Raw genomic sequence first — 17,259 nt, 5'->3', positions numbered from 1 at the left:
AATGTGATTTCCAAATATGATTTCTTTAAGTATTCAAAAGCAAAATGTTAATATCATGGTCAATTCAAACAAATTCTTGGGATTATGGGATGCCTGACCATATGAGCCACTGGATTGGTGATAAGGTTCATATTGAAAGTCTATCTTTAATCTCCGGTGTTTCCAGTAGGCTGTGTAATTTCTATAATATTGTCAAAACTCACTACACTGTGTCTATGAGCTTCAGATTTGATCTATCACACACATAAAGAGAGCTATAGCCTAAGTATTAATACCTAATTTAGACATGGCACTTAATTACCATTCAGTGATGTCATGGTTTCTTAAGTTTACGAGTCCATAGATGACCAAAGAGGATAGGATAACACTATCATTTATGTTATCTGTCTCTTGATATGGGCAGAGGAAAGTTGTTAAAGAAGATGAAGTCTGTCGTGACTTCTGAACAGTTGACAGGTGAAAATAAAGATGAATGTGCAGCAGTATAATAATCTACTCAGCAGTAAGTGTCTTACCTTAAATCTTTATAATCCACCTGTAGCTAATGCACTCTGCCTGCATGGTGATTAACATCCAGTCAGTCAAAATATGGACTCACTTTTAAATCAAGTACTGGTTGTTGTTATGCTGCAACACCTGTAACATATATTTAGGTCTTGCGTCAGAGAAAAAACATTTCAAGGACAGGACTTCCTTAATAGTGACAGGTACTTTTGTTAATCTCTGTTCTTGGTTTATTTTGACCTTTCATGCAGTCTCACCCAGTTTGCTGGAACATGTAATGCTGGTGTCCTGGCCAGTTTGCTAGTATGTAGATTAATCAGTGAAAATGGTCATTAGGTGCTGCCCTAATGTGTTCTGTCATAATTTCCATTTTCATGAGAATGAAAATGTTACCCAAAGCAGAAAAATAAGGAAATCTAACTTTATGAAATCATGTTATTGTTTGAATGAAAGGTATCTGGTAAAGTTACTTTGATTCTTGTTTCTTATTCTTAGACTTTAAATTCAATTGTTGTGTAAAAGCACCATGAGTCCAACTGTAGTGCTTCAGTGAAACCTTCCTCAATGCTCCACAAAATATACAGTAACTAGCAATATAATCTAGTTCAATCATTCTCTTCACCATGTTCCTGAGAGAGTCCACGTATTGCTGCTATCAATAAACCCATAACCCTGTTAGTATTTCACTACTGGGAGAATGTAGGTCATGTGTTAGATAACATTAAGTCTTTTCTGGCTCCCCCAGGAGTCAGCAATGAGAATCATGCAAAGCACATTTATGTGTTGTTATCTGGGCAAACCCATCGTTTGCAGGACTTCACCACTTGAAAAATCTTGGTTTTATCAACTGGGAGATAGTGAATGTGATTAAATAGTGAAAGTTTATTCAGAGCAGTTGATGAGGACTAAATGCCTGAGACTGTTAAACTGAACACAGAACATTTTAAACCTTGCTACTAAAGTAGTGATAGTCTGTGTGGCTGTTTCATGCAGAAAAAGGTGACCCTATGTCTGTCAGACAGACAAAATAGCCAGGAAGAGAGTGTCACCGCTGAGCTCAGGTGCTTTTAATAGAAAGGGCAGAGAAATACTGCACTGCTTTCTCTCACTAAGATACTGAGAGAGACTGTGGTGTTCCACTGAATGAAATACATTTATTTTGATTACAATAGTGTATGAACTGTTTTAATGCTTTAACATGAGGATTTTTGAAATATTTCTCTCTCTTACTTCTTAACCAGGTTTGAAAACATTACTCTAGTTTTTGAAGCGATTATTTTATGTATTATTTAATACATTGTTGTTTTTTTTATTAAATGACTTCAAATACATGCTTCAAATTAAGTTTAACTTATTTTTATCCCATTAGTTGCTCTACAGAGACTATAAATAAGTGAGAAATTACATTATTTTAGTCAGAAACTTGGACATAAAATAAATCAGGTGAGTAATTTCTGTATTAATACAGAAACAGAAATATTTGTTAAAGTTGCTGTGTTGCATTTAAAGGTGCGTCAAGATTAACACTGAGCTGATATTCCAGATTTAAAGTCAATTATTTATGTTCCCTTTTATTATAGTGGATGTTTTCCCTCACAGTCATTGTCTAAAGTTATGTATGGATTTAAAATGAAAGCAGTACTTATTTACTGACGAGCACTTTAATGCAGTCTTCAGTCTATAAAAATATTAAGATTTCTCTCACAGTTCATACTGGTTGAACATTATTGTGCCTTATTGTGTGTTTTCCCTCCATTTGCCTTCCTCATGTTGTGTGGATGGAGCAGTCACTCAGGTCTTTTTACCTCACTCATCAGTCTCACTCTAATGAACCATTAGTCTCTGTAGAAACCTGCTGGCGGCTGGAAGACTGCAGTCTGAGTGTTAGGGTGGGACCAGGATGGAGTCATCAGCATGTACAGCGGCTAATGAGGAGCAAAGCTTTAAGATCGTACAAGCTAATTGTCTCATTAGAGCCGCAATGTTTTGCTGCATCTGTCTGGGAAATGGTAGTAATTAAATTACACAGCTGACTGGGCGATGATTCGGGCAGTCGGTCAAACCTGAAGCTTGTTGGAGCGTCCCGGTCAGATTTTAGGATCTGTGAAGGTCACCTGTGCTTTTGGTGGGAGTGATGAACATTAAATTTATTCAAACAATGCATTTATTCAACCGAACTAGATAGAATGATTTCATGTTTTGTTGTTATGAAATCTGAAGTTTTATCAGGTGCTTTATAATTAATTATAATTCTAATTAATTTTTTTTAGTTCTACAGCTAAGTGGGTCCACCAACACTGAAATATCTCCTCAGCTAAAGGATTGAAATTACCCCAAATGAGCAGGTCTCAATCAAGTAATGACAACTGCACAAAGCCTATTTGCTGATGAAGACCATGAGTTGGTGTTTAAGGAGTTCAGATAAACTAGTAAGTAGATCTTGACTTACGATTATTTTATCAAACTAGCCAGTTTCTGATTGAGCCATTTATGTGTCACACTGTAAATACTGCAAAGTCTAATACTTCAGCCAAAAGTAAATACTAAGCACTAGCTCACAGAAAGCCTCTTTGTATTATTGTAATATTGCATCAATGTACTCTGACATTATATCTCTGGACAGTAGTGGTCTAACACTATTTGTAACAAAAGGGTTTTGCTCTCATTTTCCATTGACTGAGGATCAGCAGCCTGGACGTCCACGTTGTCGACTGCAGGTGGAGCTCAAGATCTCAGATGGGAACAGTAATCTGCTGTTGTCATGGTTTCAGGTATCCTGGAGACACAATACTGGATGCTAATTGGTGGAAAGAGAAAGCGAGGCAGAGATTGTTGTTGCTTCCTCTGTCTTTTTTGTTTTTTAAGCTGTATCTCTATCTATATTTAGTCTAACGTAAAAAGGACACTAACATTTACACCAAAGATAAATGAAGGCAAACTGAAAAAAAGAACAAATATCTGTATTAACAATGAAACTAAAAGGAATGAACATATGATTTCTTAATTGTGTATTATGGAGCATATAGTTAAGTATTATGCAAAGGATATGAGCTACATTGCTTTTTCACTCTTCCAATACTATTTCATGTACCTTTCTGTACTCTGTCGTGTTAACAATCACTTTCTAAATGTAATCATCAAAAATAGTCATGTCTATGTATTTAACACTATCACTAAATAAACTGTCAGCTCCTTTCATCTTTCCATATGTATGTGTCTCTTGCAGTCAGTCAGTCTGTCTCCATCTCCTTATTTGTAGTTTCTCAAGGTTACGCAGAAGGTAATCATCCCTGGAGTTCACAATACACCACTGATGTAATGTTATGTGTGCCTGATAAGCTATTATTGTACAACCAGTGTTTGATTCTTTTGGGGATGTACAGCATTTTCCTGTCCCACCCACCTCCAGGGTTTTTACTGCCATCTCTTCTCCTCTATATATCACAAACAGTGTCATCACCCAACTTTCCAAAGCAACACATTTATCATAATCTTTTCCTCTGCCACATCAGAGACAAACTGATTGTGTTGTTTACAAGAGGGTTCAGCCATTTTATCCTGATAGCTTGGCATCGGCATCAATCACGCAGTCTGCATCTGCTGGCCTGGAATTAAAAGAGCTTTTATCCAAACCTCCTTGGCACACGCGGAGAATTTAAATTTAGAGGTTGAACAGCAGCAGCAGGTATCTGAATAACTTGAATAACCAAACAGGCACAACCACAGAGACTAAGGCCCACTGATAAACTGCAGCTGTTTGATTGAACTGTGTATCCAGAATGGCGTGTTAGAGCTCAAGGTGGCTCCATCCTGCCACATTGCAGCTGAGAGTTGTGTTACTTTGGATTAAGCTCCTGTATTGTGTTCCCTGTCGTTGTTTTCTTACCTCTTTATGTAATAGTAGTCAACCTGTCATCGCCTCTATATTGAGAAACAGACATTTGGATCACTGACAGTGCAGCAATGGATGAAGATAAGTAATGAAAGCTAACCACTTATATAATCCAACTTTAAAAATGTTCTTATTATTCATCTTTTATACGTTCTGAAAAGTGAGAGATGCCATTATGGATTACACAGGCACCTGTCCCTAATGCATCTTTAAATTCTATTCAAATCCAAAGAGAAAATATAAACTAAGTTTATTTGCACGAGACTTTTCAACATCAAGACAATTCAAAAGGAAATATAAGAAATTATGAAACAAACAATGTATCTATGGTTTAAAACCATAAAATAAAATACAAAACAAGGTAAATATACTGAAAAACAGGGAGTTGTTATTGAAGGCAGGCATGTCACATGAGCAGGGTGACTGAACTATGGGGGTGTGCCAGGTTGGACAACGGCCAGTTTGCTGGCTGGATCAGCCTGGGCCACAACAATCACACAGCCTGGATGATGTGATCAATGAAATGTTAATGTGGAAAACAACGATCCACAAAACACTTATCATGATCTAAAATAGGCCGCAGGGTCACTGTTTTAGAGACTTGTAACTTGATGAAGGTGCGGATCATCAGATGGCTTTGTAGGAAATGTAATGTGGAAACCTGCATCATGATCCAGATGTTTTTAAATAATACACACAAGCATGACTGAAGATGCAGATAATAAAAAGAACAATTTGAAAATTTAATCTAAAACTGATTATCCTGACCCAGAGGGAGATACTGGTTAGGTTTTCTTATTTCAAGGGTGCAGCTGATGCCTTTGTCTCAAATCTGTGCAAAGCAGAAAATGGCTGCCTGTTTTCGCTGTGAACCTACAAACAGACATTTTCAATTATGATGAGAGCGCTCTTGAAAATGTGGATGATTACATGATTAGCTGTAGCAGAAGATGTTCAATCAAGAAAAACAGAAATATCAAAACACCCAGCAGCCGAGTTCGGCCTGGCACTTTTTAATCTGTTTTTTAATAAAGAACTTATTGAGAGAAGCAGCGTTACAGCACACATCATCTGGGGGTCTCACTGCCCCCGAGGGAAAATAGATTTGATTTCTTTCAAAATAGAGCTGAACCAAAATGGATGATTGATTTCAGAGGGAAACAGCCTCCTTACTGTTGCTGAAGAGAATTATTGATTATAGAGATGATGGCTGTAATCTGCAAGAAAATTGTGGTTATAACTAAAGTAACCAAAACCTCTTGAAGGTTTTTTTGGGGGGGGCAGGGTTGCCAGGTTGTGATTGAGAGCACTTTTCCACAACCATTATTCTCTACACTCCACGAGTGACGTTATCTTGGTGTGTGTGTGCAGGTACTTTCCCCTGTTTAATTTTAACAATTTGCCCGAGCTTCAACCATTCACCAGCCTTTTCATCTTGCCTTGTGTTTCATCAGGTTTACAAAGGAAACAGATTTAATGTAAGCTATGATGATTATTAATGAATATGATACTTGCATGTGTGTCAGGGCTGAAAGGAAGAGCAGGTTCGGCCTTTGATCACCGCTTTTGTTTGATGCGTTGTGTCTTTTTGTGATAGAGAATGAGGTTTGCATTTTGAAAGGCAGGTGAAATAGGCTGGGAAATATAGTGAGACATTAGAGCACATACAGTGAAGAAGCTCAACGTAAAGAGACACCTCTGTGAACCTCTATGTCTCTGTGAATTTCGTAAACAGGTTGAGTACTTGCAGCAGCAGGATGTTGGGATCAACTAAAAATAAACTACAGGTTAAATGACATTGCCCAATTTCACCATAATGAAGGAACATGTCAGCCAGAGCAGCTATATGGCTCCCTGATGTATTTTTAATAGTTCTGGAGAACAATGTAAGTGTGTGGCTCAGCAAAAACAGGGTCAGGCTTTGGATAAACACACAACACAAGTGGGATCAGTTAAGTGTCTTTGCTTATACACATCAAAAATGGGCCAGAAATCACAAATCATGACTGATGACTGAATAATATATTTATAAATAAGCACCTTCTGGACATTATGAATAAGTTACAGGTGTTACGTGTTGTCTTTTATTTGTTTACCATGTGAGCCTACATGGGAACAGTGACATCATGGCCACACCACAAATCTCCCAACATACTCCCACAGAGCGGTGATGTATTGTCTGCAGAGTATGTCAGGAACTTCTCTGTTAAACGCTGAGCCAATGGAGCTGCAGAGGAAGCAACACGCTAAACCAATCATAGATTTACTGTCAGCAGTCTCCGGTTGCTATTTGTGTCAGACTGCACGCAGCTGCTGTGTCAAGCTGAACACAATCAACCAGAGCGGGACGGGATTTTGACACTAATTTAAAATATAAATTTATTATCTTAGAACTTTGACTAGTCCTTTTTTCTGCACTCACCTAAAACCTGAATTTAAGGAGTGAACCTCAGAGCATGTTAGTGACACCACAGTTTGGAAGCCAGACATTGAGAATGAGCATTCAGTGCAGGAACATATTGAATCCAGTGTTTAGACTTTAATGCATATTCAAAGGCAAAATGCGGCACATATGGACAACCTGGTAACCTGTGTCTGAAGATCTGACATCTGTTTTACAATGTGGCCAAGAATATCATTACCTGGAATTGTATAATTTGTACAAAAACAAAATTAAATTTGCAGTAATTACAAATTGAACCTAAAAACCATAAGACATAAATGTAGTATCTGTATGTTGGATGTGTAATTAGCTTGTTCTGGTTTTGTATTACTGCCCAGGCTGCAGTTACTGCACTCTGGTTTAGTAATCTGTGCCCTGCACCCTCTGTACTCTAGCTGTGGCTAGACACATTATTAAATAAACACATTTATGATAGAGAAAACAAACAACAAAGTTAAACTCCAGGTGAAGGTATCTAGCTAAAGTTCATTTTCCTTGATAAACAAGTGAAATGAATAGGAAAATTTAGAGAGCACATGCGGTTGGTAGTGTTTCTCTGCACATTACATTATTGGGATTATTCAAATATAAAGTGATATCTGCAGGCATCTGCTATTTACAGTTATTGTGTAGGTTCTATGGGATTTATTTGGGGTTAAATAGCCTGTCTAAAAAGACACAAAACAAAGGCCACCTGTTTACAATTACCACCTAGAAGGAAAAAGTTATATCAGTCATAAATTATTATTGGAAGCAGATTATTTTTTATATATTTGAAAATGCCTAAAGGTTCAAAAGGTAGTAATGCTACAGCAAAGTAGAATATTAATATATGACATAATGTAAAAGTGTGTAATCATCTGCATGAACAATTGCTTCACTTTCTGAAGCTCATTTTATGACCTTGTTTTGAATTCAGACCAGTTTGATGCAGTTTAGTCAGGACAGCAAATAAAGCTTTGTTTGCTATCTGAAGTTACTATTTCACCCAGATAAATGGGTTATTTAGAAGGATGGCTCCAGAAACATGATTTTTGTTTTCTTACAGTATAACATCTGATACAGCATAAGCTGTAAAACCTGGATTATGAGACAATGTGCCCCTAAATGCAAACATGTAGGGCTTTTAGTTAATTATTAGTAAAAATATTAATTCATTAGATATATTTTCTTTATGTAGCACCATGGTTCCTGGAGGAACAGTGTTTTGCTTTATGTTTACTCTACATAGTTGAAAAGCCAAATAAAAGCTGCTTGACTTGACTTGAAAAAGGGCCCCAGCTCACCTTTATTAGTCCAAGACAAACGTTATTCAGTGTCTCTTTGTAGTCACATTTTGTCATACTTTACTTCTCTTTGTCATTGTTTTGCATCAACCTTTACTTCATTAGTGCCTCTTTGCAGTTGTTTCGAATTCAGATTTATTGTTTTGCACTGCAGGCATAAGACCATATACTTCACACACAGGCCAATCCATCCATGCATTAAAACCTGTAGAGCATATCAAATCAGCGAGAGTAATAACTAATATAATACAGATAAAAACAAAGAAACATAAAGGATAGTTGTATCATCGAAAGTGCCTGGAGGAGGAGCAACAACGGGGCTTTTATTTAGAAGGTCTTAGCCGGAAGTGCGGTGTTTTGACGCGGCTGTGCGGACGCAAACACGTTTCCAAGGTGGATCTCGGACTGACGCCTCTCTCCTCCTTCTGTTCAGTCATACTTCAGTCAAATCATAGCGATCTGGCAGCCAGAGGTACATGCGTCTTCTAGTAAGAGCGACACTAGCACCGTTTATAGCCGGTTGTTGAGGAAAACCCGAGAAGCCCCGGAGGAGTCGTGTCGACGTAGCTAACGTTAGCTAACTCATCGGCGAAGAAACCGCAGCGGCGCCAAAAACACAGAAATGGACGAAAAGGCGTTTACGAAAGAGCTCGATCAGTGGATCGAGCAGCTCAACGAGTGCAAACAGCTGTCGGAGGGACAGGTGAAGACACTTTGTGAAAAGGTGAGATGTTTAAAAAAAAAATAAAAATAACACCGTCTGAACTCGAAGTTACCGTCAACGTCTTCTCTCTCCTTAACGTTACCGCCTTCCAGACATTCTTAAAATGGCGTCGATAGTGTGCGCTGCGTATTTTGTCAGTCATTATGACTGGTTAGTCGCTTCTTTTTGCTCATTTAGCCTGCTGCTTATTATAAATGGTCTGAAATAATACATTATAAGCGCATGTTTTCGGCTGCCGAAGGTGTAGGCAGCCTGGCAGGGTCTAAATTCAGGTCATGTGTAAATTCAGGTCACATAACGTTACCACATCTACGGCTCAGTCACCTGTTTTTTTCTCTTTGGGTCAGAAATTCACGTTTTTGTCCTTGAAAGACTTGCAGCAAATTCTGGTATAGTTAAAAATCTGATTGAACTGTAAAGATGGTTCATGCATGTGACATGTACTTATTCTGCATTTCACAGCGGTAACTAGTCCTGAGATATTCACTCATCTGCTTAACCCCTGTGTTTTTTTTTCTTGCTTCCCATTTTGTAACAACAAATATCGAGGCTGACTCATTTTTTAAACATAAACATGAGTTAATCTGATAAAATGCGTCATGCGAGTGGCAAATCTAAACAGTGATCTTCATTTCTGTTTGCTTTCTCCATGTTTGAATGTTTCAGCTGCACATTTAAGTGCCGTTGGTTTAGGGAGACAGAGACTAATGCAAGCACATTACTTTGAGACTGGAAATGATTTGGTGACTACACTGTCATTTTTGTGGTCACAGAGGTTTTGTCTGCACAGTCAGGATTTGACCTCTTCATGACCTCTTTAATGGTGGTGACATGTTGTTTAGTCAGCAAATCTGTCATGTCATTCCTGCAAACACAGCTCCAGTCCTTCCTCAGTATCTTTCTGCTCAGACCACCTGATTATCTGTAGATATCTTGGTTTAAAGGAAACTTTCATCCTCAGACCCTTAAACACAGTTTTCTGTTATGGTCTATTTACACTTCCACTGCTGGAGAAATTGACACCTTTGACGTCTCAGTCTAAGGTGATTTGGTTTTCTGTAATCCTGACTTTTCTTTGAATTTAAAAGCAGAGACCAAATTTGGACAAAAGTTAGGCCCACTACCATGTTTGGAGTGTTTGCAGTTAAGGTTAAGGGCATGCTATTCTCAAGTGGCTCTTTACTTCCAGCATTTGATTCTTTTCACTCAGCTCTGATTCAGCCAGTCCCAGTAGTTTAAAATGCATTATTCAGTCCTGTTTCACTGTGGGTTGAGTTGTGTTGGCTCTGTCCAAGGGGCAGGTGGGTGGTAGGGATCCATGCTGTGGCAATCCTGTGTCAAGAAGTTTTCTATCTTCTCCCATGCAGGAAACTTGGTGGACCTGGAGAGGACTTCTGTGCCTTGCTAAAAATGTCCATTTTACTGGTGTTTTTTTTTTTTTTGACTGCCCAGGCTTTGTTTGCTCATGATAGACTTTGACATAACTCTATCTACATAGGTCTTGGACAGTCAAGAAACAGATATATTGACATGACCTGTGAGCAGTAATAAATATGGTGAACACAGCCAACTAGCTACACAAATAATATTGTTTGTCATCCCTGTTGCTCTCCAGAGTTTCTTCTGTAATGCAGCAAAGGTCCCATAAAAGTAGTTCAGAGGGAAAAGAAAAGCTGTATGGTTTTGTTAGCTTGAAGCAGGATCATTGTCACAGTTCACAGGACCTCAGTTGCTCCAAACTACTGTCTACATGCATCTATCTGGCCTTCCCTGTGTGAGTTCTGCTAATAGCAGAATGCACCTCCACAACATCCTCCCTAATTTAAAAATAGGAGAGGATATGATTGATTGTGAGTTACATCACTAACAGTATCAAAGCCTTTGTTGCTTTGTGTGTGACTCAGGATAACACTGTTCATTGTGAGTCAGAGAGCGGCCGTCGCTGTTTTGGGATGTATGGGGGTGCGGGGGAATGAGATGTGCTGTGTAATCTGTCCTCAGTCGTTTCATCTCTGCTTTCCAGCGATCTTGTCGGAGCTTAGCAGAGCCTGTGTCTGCTGTGCAGGGACAAATGAATACAGATCAGCTTTACCCTGTATATCAGAATCATTGCAGATTTTTCAGTTCTCAGCATTGCAGTGTCTCTGAAGCCTCCAGACGTGTTTTGCAAATCTTGTTTGCTTACGGAGCAATGATGTCATCTGTTTGATCATTTCATGTTTAATCTAGTTGCCAGAGTTAAGTGATGCGACTGCAGACTCTGCTCTATTCACTGGAATTTGCTTTTCTGTTTCTGCCAATTATGCAAACTCAATTTAATTAAATGCGTAACACTGAAATATCCTTTTAATGACCTGTTTTATTTTTTTCCCCCTCATGTTCACAAATAAACCTTTTTTTTTTTTTTTAGGTTTGCATAACCATTCAAGCATTGTTTGTCTTTTAAGGTTCAAGTCCCATATTGTTTATATCCCAGTTGATTCTCTTATGAGGCACTGTTTACTAACCATTTCCTAACCAGGTTCAATTCATTTGTCTTGTTACATAAATCATCTTGAGGTGGACGTTGCAAAAACTTAACACAGGTTTCTAAAAGGCAGTAAGTGCACCGCAACATAAATTTAAAAAAACTCCTAATGAAAGCTGCAGATATTCTGATTTCTGTGTTCATCTTCAAATATTAATATCATAAGAATGATATAAGTCCGAATGACTTTGGTCATGTGGTGACAGTTTCCCCACTTTCGGAAACTGGAGTCTTTAGTATGAGCTTTGTCTTCAGACCAGTTTGATGCAGCCCGTCCATGGACAAATAAAGCTTTGTTTGCTAACTCATGTTGTAATGACTCATTCAGACGGACTGTTCCAAATCTTTGTTTTCCTACAGTAACATTTCACATGTAATTACTTAAGTTGCACCAATTCCAGGGTAGTGTCATAAAAACAGTACAAATACATATAAAACCACAGATCCAGATAGGCAGAAGTACAGTGGTGCAAAAGGTTGTTAATGCAGCAAAATGCATAGAATCATTGTAGAAAAGCTACAGCACCAACACAATGAGATGCAGATTTCAACACTGGTTATAGCAGTGTTGTCAGGCAGTGTTTACCTACCATAAACAACTTTAGCTAGGTCATTGTTTGGGGTTTTGCCGAGTCGTCCAGCTCAGTTTGGCTCAAGTTGTCTCCAGGAGACAGCTTGTTGAACACTCTGTGGGAGTGGTGTTATATTGAAGCTGCTGTAAAATGCTGACTTCAGTTCTCAGCACTTGGTTTACCAGTTTAATTGTTGTCTTGACGTCAGCTAATCTGGGCCGATGTCCTCCCTTCAGCCTCACTGTGGCTTTTTTATTACAGGTGTGGTCTGTACTTTGGGCGGGGTCTTTACGTAACGTCTGCTGTCATCCTTTTCATTCACAGCCGGAGTGGCTTTGGTTGTACAAGCTCTGATCTGCCTTCTCATCAATGAGCAGCTCTCGCAAGCAAAGTTTTGGGCTTATTTCTGAATCCCAGCTTTAAATGATGAAAAAGGTGCCCTGGTGCCAGAAGCAATAGGTCACGTTGCGTTAGTTTACTTCCTCCTGTTTTATGTAATATTTGATAGTACTTAATCCTTCATGATTTTAAAACAAAACTATATATATATTTTTTTTAAGAATAAGTTGCATGTGATGGATGACAGTGACAACTTGTAACTGGAACCACTGACAACAGCCACATCATGAGGTTTATTTACAGTTGCAGGTTTTCCACTGAAGATTAAATGTCTGTTGGATGCAGGCTGCATGCAAAGTGCACATTAACCGAGTTATAATCAGCTGAGCCGATTTAGCACACAGAGGTGATACCTGATGCGTCACTGAACATATTACTCATACAGTTCAGTCTAAGGTTCCAGAGCTCTAGGCCATATACTGTATCATGCACTGTCAACGAAACTTGTACAAAAGGCCCTATTGAGTTAGAGGTAGAAAGAATGGCACTTCAGGGTGTTTTCTTTGACTGAAAAAAGATGGCAACATAAATCTTGAGCATTAATTCAGAGCATATCTTTGTCCCTCTAGTGGCACCATTTAGATGCCAAATAACATGTCTTGAATTGATTTCTGGTGTACTCTATAGGCCACAAATAATCATGTGCCATGTAAAAAATGGCAGTGTGTTTTACTGTCCAAACCTTAATATTTTTGTTTGAATTACATTTTGAATGTTTAGAAGAGGATCAGACAAACCTTCTGCAGTTAAAGTACATGTTGGTTGATATATTTTGCCTGTTCAGATTTGTTTATTTTCCTTCACCTGAATTAGAATTATTATACAGGGGAGAAAGGGATATTTGAAAAATATATTGCAGCTCCATATTTATCCAGACATGTAGAAAATTCTTTGTGGCTTAGTGAGTCAGTTGCTTTAGAGTTAGAAACCCTGGTCAGCCTGTCGTTCCCAGCCTGTGTGCGTGTAAGAGATATAGGTCAGCATTGTGCAGCGCTGCAGTCCTAACACTGTCAGTGTCACGTCCCCCCTGCTTGCATTTGTTTTTAAAGGGAGCAGTATAAGAGGATGGTGGCTGCTTTTCAAAATATGCCTCCAGTAAAACATCAAGCATTTTTCCACACCAAACCAAGCAGTTGCTTGGAATCTATCACAGTAACAGCACAGTGTCTCTTTTTCTTTTCTTTCTTGCTCCCATGTGGGTCAGTACTTCAGATATGTCTGGTGGCCATTTAGCTCAGAGCATGAGGATTTGTTTGTGCCTAAAAGAGCTCATCCAGCTGACCACCCCCCTTAGCCAGACCAGTCTGCCAAACTGCACTGACTCAAGGAATAGACCTTGCTGCGAGACTCCAGATTTAGCATTAGTACTGTTTAACGTTTTAACAGAGTAGAAACGATCACTGCTCAGATGGGGGCTTGTTTAATCGGAGCCAGTTGATGCCATGCCGTGGTTTTCTGCTGCGTCAGCTGACAGCAGACACATTCCTCTGCATATTTTTGTTTCATCGGTACTGGCTGTTGTTGCACTGAATCAACAGACAACAGTAACCAAGTGTTTCCCTGCTAAAAACACTAGCTGCAGGCTATTTACTGAGTCATACACTGCAGCAACAAGATTTAGACTGCTTCCTGGTGAACTGAGTCCAAGAAAAACATTTTTCAGTTCTACCTTTGGGTGTATGTACCTGCCTGTGTTGCCACACCCCTCCTAACAATAGCTGAGGTGTTTCATCTTTTAAAAAAAAAAAAAAAAAAGGCAACTGTTCCTCACTTTTCCCTCGGTGTCACATTAATGGATTTTAAGAATGTTGCAAAGCAACCAGGCCTGTCTTTCCAAAGGCTGCAAGGCAGACCCACAGGAAACTAGACACATGCACATGCATGCGCATACACACACATGTAGGGGCTTGTTTCCTTGGAGAGATTATGGTGATGTTGGAGGGGCCTGGGTTGTAATCACTGTGTAGCAGCTTAATGGAGACTCCACTGGAGGATGATGTGGAAATTGTACAGAGATGTTGGCAGGAAGTGGTGTATTCCTGAAATAAAGATGGAGAACAAAGGAGGAGGTAGAAAATTACAGTGCATAGATCATGTGATTATAGTGTGGGATCATGTGGGTTTTCCTGCATTTGAATGAACTGAGCACAGTAAAGGAGCACGTATTACATACAACTGGGAAATATGAACATAATTTACAGTATTATTCATGCCGGACCATCATGTTGCAATGTTTGTATCTCTCTATATGAATTCAATGGGTGTGTGTGTGTGTGTGTGTGTTTTTTTTTCTTCTTCAGGCAAAAGAGATCCTGACCAAGGAGTCGAACGTTCAGGAAGTGAGATGTCCGGTGACAGTGTGTGGTGACGTGCACGGCCAGTTCCATGACCTCATGGAGCTGTTCAAGATCGGAGGGAAATCTCCAGACACAAACTATTTGTTCATGGGAGACTACGTGGACAGAGGGTACTACTCTGTAGAAACCGTCACTTTACTAGTAGCACTTAAGGTAAGTGTTCGTTTAAAAAGTCCTGTCACATTTGACTTGATTAAAAGCTGAAACTTGCTAGGGCCGTTTAGGGCAAACTTAACCCACAGTTCTGTTACGTGTCTCAGGTACGCTTCCGGGAGCGCATCACAATCCTCAGAGGGAACCATGAGAGCAGACAGATCACACAAGTGTATGGCTTCTATGACGAGTGCCTAAGGAAATATGGAAACGCCAACGTTTGGAAATACTTCACAGACCTGTTCGATTACCTCCCCCTTACTGCCTTGGTAGACTCTCAGGTGAGAAGATGCGTTGGATGGTTTCACACATATAAAAATAGACTGCAATGTTAGGGCAGAAGTTAATGTTGCTCTGGGGGATGGGAACACAATAATAATGATGGTTTGATGGCTGCAATAGGTGATGTCTGAGAGAAAGTCTTGCATTTACTGTTAATACTCAGATTTTCCTCTTGTTCTTCTAGATATTCTGCCTTCATGGAGGCCTGTCACCGTCCATAGATACATTGGATCACATTAGAGCACTGGACCGTTTACAGGAAGTGCCACATGAGGTATAGTTATACGCTACTTATGTCCAAAAACAATTAAATTTATAAAACTAAGATCTGCATAGAAATGGACAGGATTTGGTTGGAAAATAACTGTCAACAAAAATTACTTGATCATGACTAAGACCTAAGAAGCACATAGGAAATAATGTGTTGACACTATTCAGTCTTGATAATTGAGTGTATTTGCAACATGATCCTGTCTGTTCAGGTAATTAATATCAGGAGTGTGTAATTGTTTCCTTCCTCACCTACAGGGTCCCATGTGTGACCTGCTCTGGTCAGACCCTGATGACCGTGGTGGCTGGGGCATCTCTCCTCGAGGAGCCGGCTACACCTTCGGTCAGGACATCTCTGAGACCTTCAACCATGCTAACCGCCTCACACTGGTGTCCCGTGCTCACCAGCTGGTTATGGAGGTGCGTGTCTGTGTGTGGTTTCTTTTTCTCCTCATTCTGCATGTCTGCTGCTGGGACAGCAAATTAGATTTACAGCAACTGACCACAGTGGCTGACTGACTTCAAAAATCATCATGCATGTCTGTAATATTACAGTAATTACGTCTGAATGATTGTTGGTTGAATTACACACCACTTGTGATAATTTAAGTCACGACTGAGTCTAAACTAAATTTGGATAGAAGTACAATTAAAACCGCTGCTGCAGAGAACAAAAGGAGAACCCATTTTACTGGTGGTAAAATGGCACTAGCACGCTTAAGAACAGGGTGTACGGTTTTAGACTTGTGTAAATGTAGCACTTTTTCTCCTGGGAATAATGCATGTGCTTCCCACAGGGTTACAACTGGTGCCACGAGAGGAATGTGGTGACAATATTTAGTGCTCCCAACTACTGCTACCGCTGTGGCAACCAAGCAGCTATCATGGAACTAGATGATACCCTCAAGTACTCATTGTAAGTACACAAAACAAGTAAACGGAAGTTGTGCATGACACTAGGATAGTTTTTCAAATGTGAAACTCTTTAGGATATCTTATTTGTTCTGCTTGTTATTCCCTCTTCTACACAGCTTGCAGTTTGATCCTGCACCTCGCAGAGGGGAGCCTCATGTGACTCGCCGCACCCCAGATTACTTCTTGTAAACTCTGACCTTTGACCCTTGTACAGTCAAGTCCAGTATTGCCACGATATATGATCTTCAACTGATAACAACATGAATGAGGAAGGGGAGGGTGGGAGATGGGGGGTGGGGGGCTACACAGCAGTGCACATTGTATATCCACACAAAGACCTATTTAAGCATTTAGCAAAAAACGATGTCTGTGTGTCAGTGGATGGACCAAAAGGTGTGTGCCATAACCATTACAATATTCATTGCTGAGGACTCGTATTAAAAATCTCCCCGACTGTGTAAAACAACAGTGATGTCTAATTCCTCATCCTGTACCATGTAGCTGGACTAATGGCACTGAGGTCCAAGATAAAAATTTGCTACTTCAGATGCGGCTGTTTGAATCCCACATGCCATGGCTTATTATATTTAGATCTGAACATGATCTGTTTGCACTTTTGTAAATCTAAAGAAATGTAACATATGTTAAAAGATTAAAAAGATTTCACACTACAGATGTTTTTTTTTTTTTTCTTTTTCTTTTTTGATTTTTTTTTTTAAATTACAAATAAAGCCCCCATTTGGCAGGTTTTACACAAGGTTTCTTTGTCCTATGAAACTTTTAAGGAAAACCCTATTTATGCAGTCACCCAGCTTGGTGTATATGATTGACAGAGGATGGAGTGTTCATCCACATCAACTCACTGACTCCCTCTAAACTGCTGAGTCTGTATTAACCGAACCATTTGAATAATAAAGACAAAGGTGGCTCCTTGA

General features: G+C 39.4%; 1 protein-coding gene across 1 annotated transcript; it reads left to right on the top strand.

Annotated features, from left to right (window-relative positions):
• Nucleotides 1-8,468: 8,468 nt before the first annotated feature.
• ppp2cab (protein phosphatase 2 catalytic subunit alpha b) lies at nucleotides 8,469-17,259 on the top strand. Its single transcript, XM_026328521.2, has 7 exons — nucleotides 8,469-8,849; nucleotides 14,648-14,857; nucleotides 14,965-15,138; nucleotides 15,324-15,413; nucleotides 15,668-15,829; nucleotides 16,207-16,325; nucleotides 16,441-17,259. Exons 1-7 carry the CDS (start codon nucleotides 8,748-8,750, stop codon nucleotides 16,511-16,513), a joined length of 930 nt encoding a protein of 309 aa, XP_026184306.1. The 5' UTR covers nucleotides 8,469-8,747; the 3' UTR covers nucleotides 16,514-17,259.

This window comes from Mastacembelus armatus, chromosome 14 (genome assembly GCF_900324485.2).
Source record: "Mastacembelus armatus chromosome 14, fMasArm1.2, whole genome shotgun sequence".
NCBI lineage: Eukaryota > Metazoa > Chordata > Actinopteri > Synbranchiformes > Mastacembelidae > Mastacembelus > Mastacembelus armatus.
This window is presented reverse-complemented; position numbering and strand designations above follow the sequence as displayed.